The sequence below is a fragment of the Trachymyrmex cornetzi genome, unplaced genomic scaffold (genome assembly GCF_001594075.2).
Source record: "Trachymyrmex cornetzi isolate Tcor2-1 unplaced genomic scaffold, Tcor1.1 scaffold83, whole genome shotgun sequence".
NCBI lineage: Eukaryota > Metazoa > Arthropoda > Insecta > Hymenoptera > Formicidae > Trachymyrmex > Trachymyrmex cornetzi.
In genome coordinates, this window is record NW_017300169.1 from 5,108,626 (window position 1) to 5,129,867 (window position 21,242).

Sequence of the window (21,242 nt, forward strand, 5' to 3'; positions counted from 1 at the left end):
TAAAAAATCTTCGCTTTAATATATTTTTATCTGTTTACGAGTTTCATTTTTATGACAGTTTTTTTTGAAATGACAGATTCATTAAAACTTTTGTTCGTCACTCTTTTTGTTTGTAACAACATTTTGTAATTTCTATGATCTTTTACCATTTTAACGATTTTATTACTCGAGGAACTAAATAATGCCAAGATTTTCATCTCGTAAATTGCCAATATAACAATAAGACGCATTGAAAGACATTTTAAGACTCGATGCAATTCTCCAAAGCTTGAATAACAGAACAATCCCAGAAGTTTTCAATGCATCGGCAATGAACTTGAATCATAAATTGCGAACAATCGTCAACTTTTGCGTCATGCGTTTGTATTTGCTATATGGCGCATATGTTATTATTGAAGTCGTTTTAAGGCTACATGCAATTGTTGACTTTCATCGGATAGCACAATGTCGATAAATGCATTCACGTCACGACAGTTACTTTAATTAAGTCGCGTCATGTAACACGATTACGAACATAACGTGTGGGATTTACGTAGCGTCGTGTTTATTCCCATTACGTGCACCGAGACATGGTCGTATCTATTCGCATTGAAATATTCTTGCGGTACAATAGTAGCTTTAAATTACATTCTCAAAATACTGAAAATCTTTTAATTAATCTTTAATGTCCGAATAAATAATTAATTTTTTCTAAAATAGAAAATACGTATAAATAATATTTTAAGACTGTCGTCTGTTAGTATCTCAATAAAATTTTAATGAAATTTTTTTCTAAAAATATATACAAGTAGTTTCTTTTTATATCAAGTTTATTCAAGTTATTTATTCAAGATAGGAAAAAGAGCAATATTTCAGAAACGTTTTAAACTATGCAATGGCTTAATTGGTCAGTAGCACCACGTTACTACGTTGATTACCTTAATGGGGTTCTTTGCCTTCCTCGTACACGCGTTTGCTAGCGACATGTTTGCCCGCCTGCATCTAGAGAAGCCTGTATTCACGGAAAGCTTTTGTAGCAAGTAAAGTAACGGTGGTAAACTCGAGAAAATCTTGTTGATGACGCGCGCTAGTGGTTGTGTGCATCACGCATATATAGGGCGTACACTTATACGGGATGACACTCGTCGATATTGACAAAGTTACGTTCAGTTTCCCACGCGATAGTACGTCTTGTCACTTGAGGAAAATAGTCTTTTAGAGTTCACCAACCGTAGGTGATAGAAACCGGCCATCATACACACAGGATGGTTAGTTCCCAGCGAAAAACTTACGTACACCGAGTACTATGCCTAACTTTCACCTCTTACGGTTAAGCACGATGGTAGTACGCTTCGTCTCGCTGAACATTTTATGAACTATCAAAAAAAAAAAAAACGGAAAAAATTGTCTTCATTTTATTGATCTTTCGTTGTTTTCGCGAGAGTGACTACTTTTTCTATCCTTCATAGAGAGGCAGAAATAGAGTTGTATTTTCCGAGCTGTTAACGCAAGTTGTAGGATGCAAAAGTTTTGAAGTTAAATGAAGGACTTTCTGAAATCACGTACGGAACCTTCGTTGTATTTTCTACGAAATATTGAACTTTCTCTTTAGTTTAGTTTCTCTTTACCATGTCACAGCACCCACGGCAACCATAGTTTCATACGATACATGTGCACGTTGTTACAAGCGGGGATAGAAGCGTATACCATCCTCTTGTCTTGAACGCATATACACTACCCGTTGCTACTCTGTGATACGTCATGCGATAAATTCATATCAGCTTCGCACGTTAGCTAGACATTTAGGTAATCCTGTATCGTTGGTAGTCTATAGTTATGTTCGATTGTTGTTATGCGGCATTCAGTCAAGATGTTTCATGTAAGACATTGGGTGATTTATCATCGCTAAAGTCTCAGTACGTCTGAAATAATTGACATCGCGTGATACAATAATGTCGCATAAGATAAATGCGCTAAACACGAATTTGAACATTTGGTTTACATCAGTACAAAATTACTGATGCGAATATCTTGTGGGAGAGATATTATATATTAACCTTCTGAGGGGTTTAGAGTTCTAGATGTACCAGAGTAGCACAAGAGAGTAGAGACGTACAGAATCCGTCATATCTAATTTTTAATGACCATATCATATTAAAGAATTACTACACTGAGAGAAAAATGTACTTAATTTTAATAAATAATTGTTTAAATAGTGTACTAATATAACATTTATTTATGGAAAGTAAATAGTATTTACTAAATAAAATATAATAATAGATAAATCGAATTAATGGTTCTTATACCAAATAAATATATGTTTATATTTAATAAATATTTTCAACTGACACTATTCAAACAAATATTGATTAAAATTTAGTGCATTTTCCTCTCAGTGTAAACTTACTCGTTTACTTATTGGCTTATTTATTAAGTTTATTTATTACTTATTTATTACTTAGGTACTTATTGGATGATAAATAAAAAATAACGATCGAAATAGCTAATGTACTTAAAGCTTTAGATATACCAGAGTAGCGCATTCCTTTTATCTGAGTCGAAATGCCGATAGCCTTCCTATTGGCTATTTCGAGCGCCATTTCGATTTAGTTATCTGTAGTGCAATAAGCGCTTAATATTATTGGTATAAAGTATGGTCAATAGATCCAAAATGGAGGACCTATGCGCTACTTGGTATATCTAGAGCTTTAAATATATACTGAGAAAAATGGTTTGATTGAAAATGAACAAACCAGAGAAAATTCTAATTAAATCAATTAAATTTTAATTAAATTAATCAAACTTCCGGTTATCTCATTTTCTGGTTAAATCTACTAAAATTTGAGTTGAGATAATCGGAATTTTGATTAATTTAATGAGGATCTTCTCTGGTTTATCCATTTTTAACTAAATCATTCTTCTCAATTATTCGGCTAAGAAAGTTGTCGGTTATTCGGCTCAGATAAAAGAATTCGAATTACGCAATTCTAGTATCTGTACATCTAGAACTCTACCGAACGCCACACTATGGGAACAACATATTTGGATATGATCCTCTTAACTTAACTCAATTCGATTTCATTGTTTGTAACTTTTATAACAATAACATATTGTATAAAATAATTTTTTTTCAATTTAAACGCCAGATATTAAGAAATATAGCGGTATAAAGCAAATGTATGTATCTTTATTAATAAAAAAGTTATAAGCATTGGAAAAATCATTATAATCATTAAAAGCGTTGAAAAAAGAAAATCAGACATGCTATACCAAAAAGAGGTTTAAGAGAGATATTATATTAATCTTTATTCAGTAGTAATAATTATAATTCTTTCTATTTTTACATTTATGTGTAGTTTAAGTTTTTTTTTTTTATAGAAAGCATAATTCTCAAGCACAATTTATTTCTTACGAAATGAAAATTCTATTTAATTGTATCAATAAGTTTTAGTTATCTGTCAATTATTTCTAATTAGCATTTTATAAAATTCATATTTATTCATGTTTTATGAAGTATCAGTACCTACTTATTTTCTGATAAATGAAAGTACTTGCAGTAATATTAGTGCATACGAAAGAGAGAGAAGTGTTCTTGTCGTGCCTTCTTCAATTATTTTATCACACGATACAATGCCTCTCGCGAATTGCAAATTCCGTAGAGAATTCCAATAGAGATTCTCTTCAGAGAAGTTTCATCATTCGAAGAAAATTACCGGATTCACTCGTAAAATTACAACCGATAGTCTCGGAGCACGCTTGGATAATTGTCGCGGCTATTTTCTGTAAGGAAAATGAAAATTATTATGCGCTGTATCGTGCCTGCGGTTGCTACAACCAGCAATAGCATTGTCTCCCAGATCCTGTGATAATGCTGGACACGTCGCTCCTTGTTGACGGCTTTGTATTCGTGAAAATCCTGTAATTTAAGTGGCGCTCGAAGAATGGCTTTACCGACGCAGCGGTTCTCGTTTGTAGTTTACGCGGAACAAAGGAGTATGGTTGCAATGAACTCGTCCACGATTTCATGGACAGAATTCAGTGGCACCTTGGAGTGTTGAGTTTCGCGTGAAATGCATATTACTGCCGCTAAAATGGAATATCCATGAAAATTTGCGTCATGACTAACGGAATAATAAAGATCTCTTGCCACAGGTCGCGTTCAGAATTTAAAAATGATATGGTCTCTTGTGTGTCTACTATTTTTTCTTGAAGCATTATAGCTTCAGGATCGTTATTTTTTTAAATCACCTTTTCTGCTCGCATTTTATACTTTACTTTTTACGCCTGTGAAAATAATCGCGAACGTCCAATTCAATTAATTCGATCCAACAGGTTAAAAGGTTTGTTATTGTCCGCGAAGACTCGATATAGCTGATAGCTGTTTGTTCAGTCTGATAGGTTGAGTGTGACCGATCAAAACCATCTAGGCGCTTGAATAAATTTACCAGGGTGTGGTCTCTGATTGTAAATTGAGATCTTAACAGCGAACAGGTCGTGATAGTGGTTTATACATTCGCATAAAGCTCTCAGCATCTGCGAAGTTGTAACAGAATGGCTAAGCTAAGTCTAATTGCTCCATTTATAAACCGTAAAGATTAGTAAGTGGTTACATAAGTTTCGAGATCGTCCGCGAGTAAAGTACCATTTACCTCTTGAAAGGTTGTTTACGAGCCAATTTCCGTAACTGGTTTCGTAATGTTCGAGTCGTAATTTGTCGAGGTTAGGTCAGCTTCTCGTTTCTTTGTGGAATAATCTGTATATAGAAATATTTTAATTTATCTGAATCACTGATTTTTTATTTTCATATCACGCACGTACGTAAATTATACATTTCTGTCAACTTCGGAAGACACGCTTTACAGACGTAATTGTATACATTACGTAATTGTACACTTTAGACTTTAATAGACGTAATTGCATGCATGTAATCTAATTAATTACTCGAGAAACGTTTAACATCGAAACTTAAATTACATTTGGGATCGATTGCTTTGGCCAAGATTTGTACAGAAAATCTGTTATAATAAAATTGAAAATTTTAATAAAAATTTAAAATATCGCTTAATTACAATTTTCATGATCTCACATTTCAAATTAAATTCATCTTCGCACAAATTTAACAAAACAAGTTGACAGTTCTCTGAAATCCTTTAAACTTTCCCAAAATTAAAACAATTTTTATTGTTTCCCAAAATTGTTAATTCTCGAATATATTTACGTAGCACTTGCCGCAGAGTATTACAGTTCAAGCATGTGCCACTTTTCCTTGAATCATTTGCCGGGAACGAATTTCTCGTGAAATCGCAGAAGTCACCATTTAGGTCCAAAATGTCTGCGAACATCGATAGACGGCCGACTAATTTGAAAGCCCTGTCGATAAGCGCTAAAAGCAAAGTTATTTTAAAGTTACTCATGGCATTCAGGAATGCTTGGTAAGGCGAAGACGGTTGAGAGGAATTTCGAGAATTCTTATTGCGTCGATGGTACGCGATGGTATTTGTATAAAGAAAGCGTGCAACGTTTGCACGCTCTAACTTTAAATAACTTTAAATATACGTAAAAGTTGATACATACTCGTGACGCCTTAAGCTGTTTTGCAGAATTTGCCAAAGACGCTTTTACTTCCCTTATATGTTGATTTTTATAACTTTAGCTTTAAAACCTATTCAGATTTATGAGACATCGCGAGATCAGAGTTTAATAACGCATTCACATTATAGTTTTAATACTTAATGGAATATTCTAATAAGCATTGAGCTTGTGAGATATGACCATCAAGGATATGGCATATTAGATGATCAAGATGGTTAATATTGTCACAATGGGTAATTTCGATTAATAGGTCAAATTGGCATGCATCTATGGTCAGTGGGTACGTCCATAATTGAAAATGAATCAACTATAGTTTCGTTTCAACAATAATTATTGAATTAGGAAGAATGTCGTCAATCGTTATTTGTAAGTAATTAATTATTTGAAATGATATTTATGTTTTTGGTGATTTATCTGATCGTGATCATAATAAAGTGTTTTGTAGAGAGCCGAAAGGGGTGTTAGATGCGAAATGATCCTCCGGGATTCCTCTTGTACACACGGGGTACGTGATAATGTCAATATATCTGACCTAGATCTTGCTCAGAAGTCTGTTTTAGTAAGGGTCTTACAAGGATATTTGAGAACTTAACATTATATTTTCTTGGCTTTATAATTTATTGTTAATATTAAAATTATGGCAATAATTAATAAAGTGAAAAATGAATTATGTTTTTTGTCAAAAAAGGCGATAAAAATAAATTTGAGGCTATTACATAAAATTTTATAAAACTATGATATTATATTTGTTGTGGATACAACTTTTGATAAAAAGATTTTAGATGCCACTTGAGAAATATGAGAAAATTAAGTTAGTATATATTTCATTATTTTGCACTATAATATTAACTCTCAAGCAACAATGTTATTCGGACCCGAAACGAAAATTTCTGGATAATTAGTATATAATCTATACGATTGATGTTACAAGGTTCTAAATTATAAATAAAAAAACTTTGAACTTTCTCTGTCAGTCGCTATAAGTTGGAGATTCACTTGCATTCTGTCTTTCAATTAGACTGCTTTAGAACTTGGGTTTAGTTTTCATAGCAGTAGTTGAAGGAGTTAATATTACCTCATTTTTCATTACATGCGCCACTTTGTACTTGAACAGGAAAATTAATTTCTACGTATAAAATCATTGCTGTACGTAAGTTAGGCGCGTGTTGTTGTACGAAAATTGGGCGTGTGTATTATGTTGACGCAAGCGAAATCGCACGGCTTTGATCCTTGAAACTAAATAATACGGTTTGCACAGACTTCAAAGTGAATCACGGCACAGGATAAATGCATTTGTATAATCTCGACAAAACGATCTGTTTTTATTAAGAATATTTTTAGGCAATTAGAATATAAATGCCAAATGGAAAATGTATAGAGCAAATTAACAATTAATTTTTTCATTATGTTCTCTTAATTTTGCAATGGAATATTGTATTCAATACTACTTTGACGCAAATAAAAACGATGTGTTGTAGTGGAAACATTTTTGCAGTAATATTTTTCGTTTGTTGGACAAAATTGTTTTAAAACAAATAGACTGTACAAAAATATTTTTTTTTCATTTATGGTTAGTGATTGAGATGCTTTTTTATTCGACATTCGTTTCGCTGTAAACGGAAGAACTACCGCTCTGTATGCAATTTTATACGAATAGGTAAAACCGTCTATTTACTCGATCGAACACCGTGGAGCGTATCAGATAAATCAATATATGCAAACAAGACACAAATCGTGCAATAAAATACAATAAATTACAGTGACGATCTGTCAATATATCGCGCACTTATTTTCTGTAGCAGTTAATTTCATTGTCGGAAATAGGAAGATTTGTTAATATTTATAATATAATGTGTAATATGCAGAAATCGTCCTATATTCTCGCTCCATTTCCTGATTTATGCGCAGGACTCCTTTTTGTTGAAAATTAAAAAGATTGTGTTAATTAAAGTATAGTTTGTTTATAAATGAAATAAAGAGTCTTAGCTATTTACATATCTAAAGATAAAATCGTTATAATTGTTTGCTTTGATACAGCTTCTGATATAGTTTTTATAACAACTACTTGAAGAATATTATAAACAGCATTGATTTTTTTATTGTTTCAGGTGAGTTTGGAGTTATTCAATTGCATTCCAAATATGGTTCATCTACTGTGAGTCATAATAATTTCTTTTTTAATTATTAAGGCCGAAACACAGACCTTTGCATAACCTATAATGCATAACGCATAACTCATAAGAAAATTAACGAATCAGAGTCTTTTATTTCATGAAAAGAAAAGAAATGAAGGACTTCGATATTTTCTTATGCATTATACATTATGCGTTATGCAAGATTCTATGCTCCTATCTTTACGATGTTATATTTCAATTATTACATAAATTTTGTCGTTGATAAGAAGGATTTCTTCTTATTAACAGTGTTATGTCGGTATAGTAGATACCTGATTGATAAATAGTACCGGTATAATATCGACGTTACAGTCTCTTATCAACAGTTGCGATTGTAGTTAATACGTAAAGACTGGTAAAATTCCTTGAGCAGAAAATTGATGTAGAATGCGAAATTTTTAAAAATAATATCTGAAAGTTTGGTTAAAATTAATATAAATGTCGTATCCTGATAATATTGCAAAAAAGAATAATAATTAACTCAAGGTAAAGGGAGCAAATCAGAAAACTTGCTGATGAAAGCTTCAAATGGTAATGTCCATTTCTTGTGTATCACGGATTATCTCATTCTTAAATGTTAAACGAAAACATTATTAGTAATTTATTATTATTGTTTGTAGGAAGTATAGATATTTATATTACTCACATAGAGACTTTAACAATAATTATTTCTAATTTTTACTACACTGAGAAAAAAGTTGCTGATTTAAAAAAATATTAGTTTATTAGCAAATGCAGCGGTTACGGGTTGTCAAGCAAATAATTCAAATAAATAAATATTTGAATTAACAAATATTTGATAATTCAAACAAATAACATGTTTTAAATTACAAAATTTGTTTATAACTCACGTATATTTAAAATCTAAATATATAAATACTTGAACTATATATACATAAATAATCACTACGAACTAAACGCATTTAGTCAAGTTAACAACATTTTTTTCAGCGTACTTACAAGAGAATTGATTATGAAAATTTTACATAAGTTTACACTCTATTTACGTATCAAAATATGCATTGTACCTATAAAATTTATATGTATTATTTTTTTGGATATCATTTTCGTGAATAAAAGAATTTATTTTTTATTATTTTGTTTTATTTTATATTGTTATTTTATATTATATATATATCATATAATTTATTTCTATTTTATAAACGTAAAAAATTTATGTTTCTATAGAAAAATGTAAAGCTAATTAGAATATTTTGTCTAATGCAATAAGTACAACCAACTTTTTTATTCGGTGTTTTTAGATAAAAAATCAATTTGCGCGTTGTCTGTTCACAAAGCCCTGATTTGTGTCCAGTTTGCAAGCCCCGTGTGACGTGAAAGAAATTTCGTGACGTCATTCCTCCCACCTCGCAAAATGCTGCTATTAATTGCATCGATTTCATTGTATGTGTCGTGTATTTGCAGAGACACCTCCATTTTGACTCTGATGGGAGGGGAGAGGGGGTTGGGTGACATACATTACCCATTATCTCCAACGTTTTCATTTAATACCTTTTTCGTTTTGTCGATGAAATCCGTAATTTTTAGGCAATTTGATATGAATGTTACAATTTTATATTTGACGAAGAAACACAAAGATTTAGAAGAGATTTCTTAAAAACTTTTTTTAATACGTTGATCAATATTATTAAGATCTTTCAAAGATGCCTATAAAAATAAATTATTAAATTTCTAAACAATTTAATTTCTGATAGTACTACGATAATTCTTTATCAATATAGGGCTTTAAGACCGAAAAATCAATTCAGCACGCAGTTTGGCAGAAGTTGATATGTAATATATAAATTCACACAAAACACACACACACACACACACACACACACTTTATTTAAGCATCAAAATTATTTGAGCATTAATTATTTAAAAATTATTCAAGCACCAAAGATTCAGCTTTGATCGTTCTAGGCTCTTTTTTCTATTGGTTGTGTATTTATATAAACACAGTCCAATAAGATTCTTATTGAAAAAAAATTTGTATAGACATTTTCGCAAAAATATCAGGAGCAATTGCTTTTGATAGGCAACTTCTTGAAATTTTTAATAATAATTTTTACTTGGACTTTGATCTTACATTTCGTACTGTTGTATATAATGTTATTCTTAGGTTCGATACGATATTCTTCCTTTCCCCATTTTATTATATAGGATATTTTTTAAATACTCTTTTTTTTAATTTTTTTAAAATTTTATTTTCAATGAGATTTACAAAGGGTATATCTAAATTATGTATTATAGACTAGAGAAGTGTGGACCGGAGTTTGTTTTAGAAAATAAACCAAATTTACATCAAAGACATATTGAGAGATAAGAGAAATTGTAGTGTAAAGAAGATAATTGTTGAGATCTCTGGCAAGCAAATTATTTAACAAAAAGATGTAAAACGTTAAAGAATATTGAGGATCTGAGTGGTTATCTCAAAGTAAAAGAAAGCCGTGATATAATTGCATAACTGCATACTACAGTTAAATAACGATCGTGTGAGATAATGTGTATAAAAATAAATTTATTCGACAACGTACATAACACAATTGGTATTTGTGCACGTTCGATCCGTAAATTACGCCCGAGAAGCGCTTTAAAAGACACACGTCCAATCGAGTTGTTGAGTTGAGTTTACCACTTCTTCAATGGATATTCGCCATTGAGAGCATCGTGAGATGCCACAAATGTGCCGGTCGATCCCAATGTGCCGGTGTACCCAGTTGGGTGTACTATGCTGGTGTACCCAGTTGGGTGTACGCTGTTGAGTCCAACATGCTCCACGCCGCTGCTGAGTCCAATATGTTCCGCACCACTAACGAGACCGCTGGTGTAACCGCTTGAGACGATGCCGCTGTCCAAGCCACTGGCACTGGCGAGATGACCGGTAGTCAGTCCGCTACCCAGAGTTGTACCCGAAATGGCTCCCAGACTGCCGGATCCTAGACCGACGAATTCAGTGGGCGCAATTCCAGACGCGAAGCCAATAGTCGATGGTGCGACTGCGAAGCTAGATGGTGCGACTGCGAAGGTAGATGGTGCGACTGCGAAGGTAGATGGTGCGACTGCGAAGGTAGATGGTACGGAAACCGGCACGTGTTTTGTGACAGAGACTGGAACGGGCACCGGCTGCGATACTGGAACCGGCACCGGTTGTGGTACGCGTACTTCGACGGTTCGCGCTACCGGAACGGGGTAGGGACGGTCAACCTTTACGGGTACATGCCGAGTGACAGGGACAGGTACTGGTTGCGCTACTGGAACGGGGTAGGGACGGTCTACTTTGTAAGGTACGGGGTGTGCGACGGGTACGTGTTTGGTTACTTCGACTGGAACTGGATGCGGCACCGGAACTGGTACTTGGACTTCGCGGTGCACAGTAAGACCGGTGATGCGCTCAGTTTTAGCATGAGCCAAGCTGGGTAATGCATTGAATCCGGTAGCGTGACCAGCACCGATGAGGTACGGGCTATTGTAACCTCCGTAGTATCCTCCGTAAGAACCTCCTAGTCCATATCCTAGTCCAGAAGCATAGGCGGAAGCGAGGTTGTTACCCGTGGTGATTCCTGAGAGTCCCGATCCGAGTACCTTCGTGCCGAGTCCAGTCGAGTATCCTCCCAAACCATATCCTAGACCGTAGTTCGAGATACCGCCTAAACCGTAACCCGAGATACCGCCTAAGCCATAACCCGAAACACCGCCTAAACCGTAACCCGAGATACCGCCTAAACCGTAGCTCGTGATACCGCTTAGACCGTAACCGTGATCCCCCGCCACACTCCGTTTGTCGTGATTCTTCGAGTTTCCCGACTTCTCGGCCGCCAACACGGCGGTTGCCAACAGCAGAATCTGCACAATTTTGAGAAAAAAAAAGAATAGATCAATACACTTTTTAAAGCATCATGAAAACTTTTTGAAACTGATTTCAGAGGCAGCGTTCGAATTGAACATGTTTCAATAGATTACATTTTCGTTAAATTTAATTATCAATTGAATCAAATTACGTATTATGTATTTAATTATTTGTGTTAATTAATTAATATAATTAGATAATTTAATATCTTTATAATATAGGTCTTTTAGAAAATATGTATATACATATATATATAAATTATATAATTTTAACGCAATTTCATTCATAATATAAAGCGAGCAATTTAGCAATTCTGAATCAACTGAGTAGCAATAGAAAATATTATTAAAGAGGATATATATATTCTCTAAAGTTCTTGGAGAAAAATCTCACTCCAAAAGAGTTAAAATATTGCCACTATTGAAAAAGAGTGAAAAATTTGCACTCTTGAATAAGAGAGACAGATTTTCACTCTTTTGGGGTGAGATTTCACACTTTTGGAATAAAATTCACTCCAAAAAAGGAATAATTATTTTCCTTTGAAGTGAATTTCACTCCAAGAAATTTAGAGAGTACGATAATGAATAAACGTCTTTGTACACTGGCTTATGCGTGTGCATAAGAAATTCCTTTGACTTACCGCGAAGCACTTCATTGTTTCTCGTGGTAGTTTTGGATCGAGTGTGCCATCAGTCCGGTCGATCAGCGTTTTTATACGAAATGCCCGGTTCGGGATGTATGCGATTACTTTCACTGAAACGACAAGGAACACGCCCTGCTCCGCGATCCGCGCACCTCCCGATTATTTTTTCTGGCTGGTCGGGTTGGTCCATCCGATTCTCCGATCTGACGTAACGGTCAGAGCCGTCGCAGACTTGCTCTCAAAACGGGTTCGATTCCGCATTATTACGCGGCTATTACGTGCGTAATTGTCTACACCGGTGTGTATATTGGTATAACATCATCTGTTTCCTCGTTCAATTCTTTTTTTGCTAAAAGGACTTACTTTTACCAGTTGGCGTGCAAGACAGTCCAACGTCCAAAATTAGGATCGATCGATGTGGTAACGTAATGACGGATCTGCGGCAAGGGGCTGATATAATTTTTAATGAATGTGTATACATATATTACATAATAAGATGTATTAAAGATAATTTCTTTTTCTTTTTATATATAAAAAGAATGGTTTTGCTGAAATATCTAAAAATTTAGCCAAATACAGATCCGAAAATAATTTTGTTGAATCATCAAAAATTTATTCAGAACGCGTCGATAACAATGCAGTAAAAAATTTTAATATTCTAGCAAACAGTTTGAGCGTTTTACATAATTATTTTGATTCATTTGAATCTAAACAAAATTTTTTCAGATTTGTATTTAGCTAAACCTTTTAAAATACTTTAATAAAACCATTCTTTTTATATAGATTTTGTATATCGTGAGATATGATTATTAGTCCTAATTGAAGCTACTAAACGTTCCATTTTAATAAGACTCTGGATCTAAAACATTTTATTTAAAATCCTAAAAGAATTTTGATTTGAAAAATTCTAAAATATAGAGAGTAGTCTTTTCTTCTATATACATATACATATATATATATTTTTTATTTTATAATTTTTTCTTATTTGTAGAGAATTTTGTTATATAGTTAAATAATACTTGTGCTTAAATTAAATAGATATGTAGGTACGACAATAAATAACCACCTTTATATACTAACAATAAAAAAAACATTGCTTGTTTTTGTGACAAATTGGACCATTTTATAACTTAATGTTTTATACAGAACGATATCTGATTTATATATTTTCGAAGTTCTAATCGTTTCCTTTACATACAAATTTCCAAAAAAAAGATGACATGTATATGTATATTGTGCCGAAACATATGACAAAATTTAAGATATTTTCTATTTTGGTAATGATCACATCTTGCGATTCGATGGAATATAAATTACTTGATTCTTGCATGCAACCGAAGATGTTATCGGCGTCTTCCTAAAATATTTATTGGTGCTATATTCTGCATTTATTATCATATTGCAACGCCACAACGGATGCCACGTTGCAAAATATCTCACAGACAGAAAGATATTAATAAGTTATTCTTTAATGAGAAATTAATACTAATCGTGATTTGTTTTTTACATTTCGCATAATTTTCAATTTTGAATTGGTAAAAAATTTACAATATCTTATTTCACAGAGATTGAGAACGTTTCTTTTTAGCAAAATAGTTATGAAATAGCTAACTGTTTTAAAAAAGTCATTCATGTTAAATTTTCTCATATTCTACATATAATTCGATATAAACCATTTCCGTTTCGTAGTACGACATAAATTTACATGTCGCGGAACAATTCGAAGTTCGGAGTTTTGTAACCATGTAGATTTTCATCTTAAGAATTGTCTCAACGAAAATACACATTTCTCTGCAGTCTGCATGCACTATGCCGATTTTCAGGAAGTACTTTATATTCATGACGTGTCCACGAAGATGTGCTTTATTTAAATTGTGTGAGTATGCTGCAGATGTAAATTGTATTGTAACGTGACCATCAAGTGCCATCTCACCACGTTTGTACGTGCTGAAATACGAACAGGAATATTCGGCATTTAGGGATTGTTTTTGCTGGCATGTGGAATTTTCGTAAAAGGAAGTAATTAAATATCCGAGACGCCGCCCGACGAAGATGTTATTTTTTTGCGAACTGTGCGATGAGTGTAGACGATGGAACGAAAATGTCAACTTAGAGATCGGTTGTCTAAAGCATCGAAATAAAATACTGGTTTAGAATGAATTTATTTTAATTTATAAAAAGAACATAATAAATCACTCTTGACTTGGTTGTAAATAATCTGTTAATGTTAATGATGTTTGCTACATTAAGAGGTTATTTAAATGTTTTTTTTATTATTACATAGAAAGAACGATCTAAAATATTAAAAAATTTAAATGGTCTAGCTGGATCTTAATGCTTAAGATCCAGCTAGACCGTTTAAGACTTTGGTTTCTATAGTTTATTACATATACGGTCCTATAATATATTATATTGTTTAAAAAATTTTGCTAGATATACAGATCATAATTTTGTTTATATCATAAAAAAAAGATATATATATAACCACATAAGACATTAAAACTAATTGCTAGAATATTAAAATTTTCTGCTATATTGTAAACAACATTTAAATGTTTTACATAATTATTTTAATGGTTTAACAAAAATGTTTTCAAATCTGTATCTATAGTTAAATTTTTAGATACTTGAGCAAAACCATTCTTTTCTTATATTTGCATGATGCGAATAGCGCATTAATTTTTCTCATTAATTTTTTTACTAGACTACGTCAATACTCATCGTCATTACTTTGAGAAGTTCATTTCGTATTGAAAAAGAAATAATGATATTCCGCAAGTAATGACAACGAAATATTATTCTGCGATTGTGAGACTTTCATATAATAAAATCTCCCTTCTTTTCGCGCAGCGATAAAATTTCTACGCAGCCTACTTTGGATGCTGCAAACCGCAACTTAGGAGACGAAGGAAAGAGGAACGTGTTATTACGGAAAAATACGAGGACGATAAAAGGGGCGCCCTATTCCCATGCTGTCCCCTTTCTCGAACCACCCCCTGATTTCCTACGGAAATCCTGGCAAAGTTTATGACACCAACCAATCGTCGATGGCTCAATCGATTTTGTCGGTAGCCCTTTAATGCGGGTTATTGCCCCTCTATTTTATCTCGGTAGCTTCGGTTGTAAAGTAAATTCGTTATCTAAGAGAACGAAAGCAAGGTACTTGAGGTACTTTTCGTCAAAAGACTTTTAGTAATTTATTCCAGAGAAAATAATATTCTTCTACTAAATATAAATTCTGCTGCATCTTTGAGCAACACGACTTCAACGTATTAGCAGTAGGTAATTGAATTTCGACGGTTTTAAATAATTAAGAAAAGAGAAATATTGCAGTCATGCCGGACATTTACGATACATTTAAGTTACTTTGATAGTAATTTATATAAATATATAATTCAGATATATATAATTCATTAAAGAATCGTAAAAATGTGCGCACATTATTAATTACAAATGTAACCGTCAATGGGAAATTGTTGGAATTATCTATATTTATGATCTGTCATTTGAGGGTGTGTTCCCTTTTTACTGGCAGTGCAACCATGACATCACAACAGTGCCGAAGCCGTTCCACAATTACTGTGGTACTGCCAGCACTATTGTAACGTCATATTTCGGAACGGCTTTGCAGTAGACTGGTAGTAGTGTAAATAGACATGAATAAACTATTAAATTGTCAATAAATTTTGAACGAAAACAGCAGCGATAGTACTTCCGAAGAAGATGAACTAATTATGGGATCACCAATTCAAGGTTTGACCTCGTGTTAAAAACTATATGGACACAGTTAATGAATATTCAGATATGGAATTTAAAAATCATTTTCGGTAAAATTGAATATATGTGCATTTTCTGCAGTTGAATATAATGTATATATTTTTTTATTTCCTGGATCAAATATTTCGACGCGTTGTGCTTCTTTAAGCGATGTTGCACTGTAACTGCCTCACCTCGAAAGCCGCAGTAGTCGCAATGGCAATATGGCTATCATTTATGACGTCATTGAGGGAACTAGATGCTGTCGCAGCGAGCTGCGTAGTAATAGCGGAACAAATTTTTAGTACTGCCAGTACTGGCAGTGTATATCGGAACACACCCTGAATCTAACGAATTTGTTTCTTTAGCTTTTTATTTGCGTTTTAGGTAGTTGATTGCCTATAGCAGTTGAAGCACCGATCCTTCAAAATAGATCTTATGTATTTTACATTCGTCAAATTTGCTATTCGCATGGAGGAAAATGGGGGAATTGTAGACATTTAAGGGAAAAGTTGAATAAAACTAGCAATTATCAATTAATATAAAAGTCTTTATTTAAAAGATTCTCTAGTTATTTATCTTTAAACTCTAATAATTCATATTCATATATAAACTATAATTTTAAATAAAATACAAAACCCTTGCCTCGAATTATTCGCCACCACGCAGAGTAATGCCAAATTAGTTTTGTGTATTATTTAAAATTATAATTTTTTATTAAAATTATAATTTTAAATAAAAGACAAAACTAATTCGGCATTACCCTGCATGACGGCGAATAATTTATATTAATATAAACTATATATAGTTTATATTAATATGTAGTATACAAATGTTAATTATTGTAGTTTAAAGTTAATAAAATTTCTATAATAATTGATAAATAATCGCCGGCTATATTTAAATTTTCCCTGAGATATTCACGAAATTACCCCATTCTCTCCTACATCAAATCATTGAAAATTTGTAATAGTATTTAGCTTACAGCGTGTGCGTTCTATGGTCACATGTTATAGTACAACAATAAGCATATATCGTATTATTATTGAATACGAGAAATAAGGGGTTATCATTACTCTAATGTATTGCAAAGTATTATCCACGTTTATCCCGTGTTCACAATTCTTCCACTCTCCCCTGCTTGAAACACTCTCGATACAAATATCGAATAATTTATACAATTTGCAGTAATATCTATAAAATACGTAATAGATATTATATTATATCATACGTTTACAATATCTAGATATGTTTACATTCGTATTTCAATCTGATTTTAATGAAATAGAAACTTATTTATGTATTGTTTGCTAATTTTTTGCACAAACCGAAGTAGCACAAAGCGTTTACAAAGCGTTATTAATGCGCTAAAAAAACGCACGTAATAGTTTTTTTAGCGTTTTGCAAGCTTTAAGTACTGTGCTACTTAGGAATTGACATACCTACATGAAATATATAATAGACACGATGTCGATTGATGTTATAGGGTTGAAAGGGATTGAATTACCCTTTTAGCATCAGCCGATCGAACGGAATCGTGGATGCATTAACAATAGGCGCATAACGTAATAATCGAAGCTCATGAATATGAAAATTTATTGTTGCTGACCATTTTGATTAACAATCACGAAAGGACATGTTTCGGCATTACGATTGCGCGAATACAGTGCTGGCTAGGGCGATAGTATTCGATTCACGCAGCCTCATTGAATCGCGGAACGAATATTTCGTTCGCAATCAATCGATTACATAACATGGTGGTTCTTGAATATCGCAGGAGACCCATAATTCTGTCATAATTCTGCATCGTATTCTCGATCGAGCACATATCGATGGAATCGAACAATCGAGATCACTCTCGAGGGTGCGATATTCTTCGATAAATTCCCTGAACATATATATATATATATATATATATATAATACGAACAACGCAGAGTAATAATAAATCAGTATAGTGCACGAAAAATAAAATGAATCAGAATTATGATCCATTTTTCTGCAGTTTTATATTATATACGAATTATTCTCTAATACTTTTTAACTTTATATTATATTTATGTTGGTATTATATTATACTAATATTATACAATTTTTTTCTTTTTTTAATTATATATCTATAAATAGTTGACTTTCTTTCTTTCTCTCTTTTAGTTTATTTTGAAAAGCTATTACTAAAGAAGATATTATCGGTTTTGATAGCATTATAACATTACTGACAATGAGATGTAATGTATATGTATTTATTCAAGGACATGAGACTTTATATGAATTTATTTTTCCCAAATGCATCGAATTTCACGCTATCACAAGCGATTATAGTAAATCTGTCGTGATAATCGATAAAGGGGACTTCTCCGTCAAAGAAAGGAGTGTCGGTAAACATTTCCTTGAAGAAAACGGGAAGCAAGGAGTATACACATATATATGCTATCGAAGAAAAGATTGATAATTCTGTTGTGTTATTGTGTAAGCTCTATTTTTCTGTTCTGCTCGTATTCAAAAGTAAGAAGAACGTAAATGAAAGGTAAATGTTACCTAACGCGTGCAACTGAGCCGGTTTGTTACTTCGTTCGTCTCTTTCTTAAAAGAAGCATAATGAGTCATTTCGAAATTGCATATAAGCGTTTTCTGTTACGATCACATTCGAAGTTCATGGTATGAGAATTATGCAAATTAATCTTCATGAAATTATATAATGAGTTCGTCGTTCGTTTTATTGCTCAGTTCACAGTTCGAAAAGGTACAATTAAAAATAGCGCAAAAATAAATTATAAGTATTCTAATAACGTAAAAATAACTTATAAGTATTCTAATAAAATTTAGTATAAGTATTTTATTTTTTTTTCATAGTTTTAAAAAATAACTTTTAAGTTTTGCTTGTGAGTACTTTCTTATGTCATCTCCATGTACGCTACAGTAAATTATATCTAAACTCGAGACAAGTTAAACGTTCCTATGTTTCACAAAGACGCCTTTTAGAAAAACGAGTTGGCAAATTTTTTGCTAAATAAGATATTCTGCACTTCGAAAACTAATATTGAGTCGGAACAAAAGTTCGTAACGCTACTTCATTTGTATCATATCTATCAAATCCACAAAATGAGAAAAAAATTTTCCATTTGGTCGAGCTCGTAGTTTTTTATTTGTAAAAATTATCAAACTCATAGAAATTCAAAATATATGCATATACAAAAATATCTAAATCTACATTTTTCAAAAGAAAAAATTTTAAAGCTTTAAAATAATTTCTTTGAATTTAAATTTTGTTTATTTTTAATAAAGTTACAGCTGTTTGAATTTTGAAGTCCATAACGTTACGAACTTTGATTCCAATCCAAATTATGACAAGTATACTATATTATAAGAGAAAACGGAGTTGTAAGATCAAACGGTGATGCAAAATATGCAGCGGAATATTTTTCATTTATATGAATATCCATTGAAAATGCGGCTGCGATGTGCAATAAATATTTGACGTGAATCTAGTCGAAACTTCAGAAACTCGGTACGTGAATCCGCATCATCATCAACAAGAAATAGCATATTTACAAGTCTAGTAGAGTGTCGTAACTTCTACTGTGGAGGATCGTTAAATTCGCTGTAGCACAAATGTAGAAAGATAGATATAAAAGTTATGAGATACAGAGAGAGAGAGAGAGAGAGAGAGAGGACCCGTTTTTGTAAATAAAGCCTGAAATATTCTACTCGAGGCTGGGAAAAATATCTCGAACATAACTCGAAATTAAATGTCGTATAAGAATTTCTGGTTTAACGTATAAATTATATAATAATAGCATCTGCAGATCAATTTATTTACTAATTACTTAAACAGTTCTGGTCCGACGAGAATCGCTGTTCGGGTGGCTCTCGATTATTATGCAAATATAGCCGGCTAGAAATGCTCCGAATTAGCATACGTTACGCAATTCGATGTTATCCAGTTCTACTATGTATACTGATTAGAATGAGTACCTTTTACGAAAATTCAGTTGCTTTACGATAAATGGTTGTTATATTATACATATAAATTGAAATTGGCGCGTGTTGAAATGATCTTATACTTTCGCCAAGTATCGGCATACGCTGGGATATCAGCCAAAACTTGCTCGCCCATATTTCGTGGTCGTAAGAGTTACTCACTAGAGTTACTTAACGTATTTTCTCTCCCTTTATCTTACATATTGAGTTTCCCATGGATATAACAAGTCTCTTTCCTTCGCTGTTTGTATTCGCGCGCGCGCGCGCGCGCTCTCTCTCTCTCTCTCTCTCTCTCTCTCTCTCTCTCTCATCTCTCTCTCTCTCTCTCTCTCTCTTCCCTTACATCATGTGTAACTTATCAATGGTAAAAATTTATCAGTTTTATAGTTGAATTTCTCTTGATAATAAAGTTATTTACTATGTATTAATTGCTTCTTTCGTAAATTCAATTTGCTTAATTCAAATATATAACACGTATATAAATTATATTTAGAATATATTGACTTTAAGTTTCCGAAAATCTTAAATATTTTTGTGTGTGAGTAGTATTCTGTAATATATATTGTAATTAGAGTATAAGTAATATTTTATTTTATGATGAAGAGGTAATAAATGTTCTTGCACGGTCATTTTCAATTTGTAAAATGATATTTATTTTTATTATATCTGGAAGTATATATATTTTCTATTTCAATTGCGAATTTAGTGTAACTATTTTTTTACTTCATCGCCAGAATATGTACTGTATTTTGTTACATATAATCGCGGTATCGAGTGCAACGCTCGCGGCTTTGTACTGTTGCAGTTTGATCTCGTTACTTTTGACAATTCAGAAACTATTGATCGCACTGGGTTACCCTAGGTTGCAAAAAAGAGCCTCCCATTTGAAATCCACTGGGTTTATTGTCATAGATATATACGCGCGATAGTTCTCAATATATGTACTAAAACCGACACTCGCTATTTTTGCAAAAAAAGTAGGTACAATGGAGGCGCGTCTGCACTTTCCGATATAACAAAAGTTATCTCTATATTCACGATGTAAAATCGCAAAATATAGTACTGACGAAAATGAAGGATATATCGCAATTGTATTCAAGCGCGAGATCGAAATTGTAAATGAATGCAAATGTATGCAAACGACAAATATATACCATGTTGACGTTGTACAAAAATTTTATAAAGATATATTTAAAATATGTAGAAATAGAATTTTCCATGTATGTCAAGGTACTAAATGTCATTTCGCATTTCGGCAACCGTAA

The 21,242-nt window shown here is 32.6% G+C and overlaps 1 protein-coding gene across 1 annotated transcript; it reads right to left on the bottom strand.

Moving 5' to 3' along the window:
* Positions 1-10,249: 10,249 nt before the first annotated feature.
* On the bottom strand, positions 10,250-12,318 carry LOC108768737 (mucin-5AC). The gene is made up of 2 exons (XM_018519287.1): positions 12,239-12,318; positions 10,250-11,594 (listed from the first exon to the last, which is right to left on the bottom strand). The coding sequence occupies exons 1-2, from the start codon at positions 12,251-12,253 to the stop codon at positions 10,380-10,382; spliced, it is 1,230 nt and encodes a 409-aa protein (XP_018374789.1). The 5' UTR covers positions 12,254-12,318; the 3' UTR covers positions 10,250-10,379.
* Positions 12,319-21,242: the final 8,924 nt, after the last annotated feature.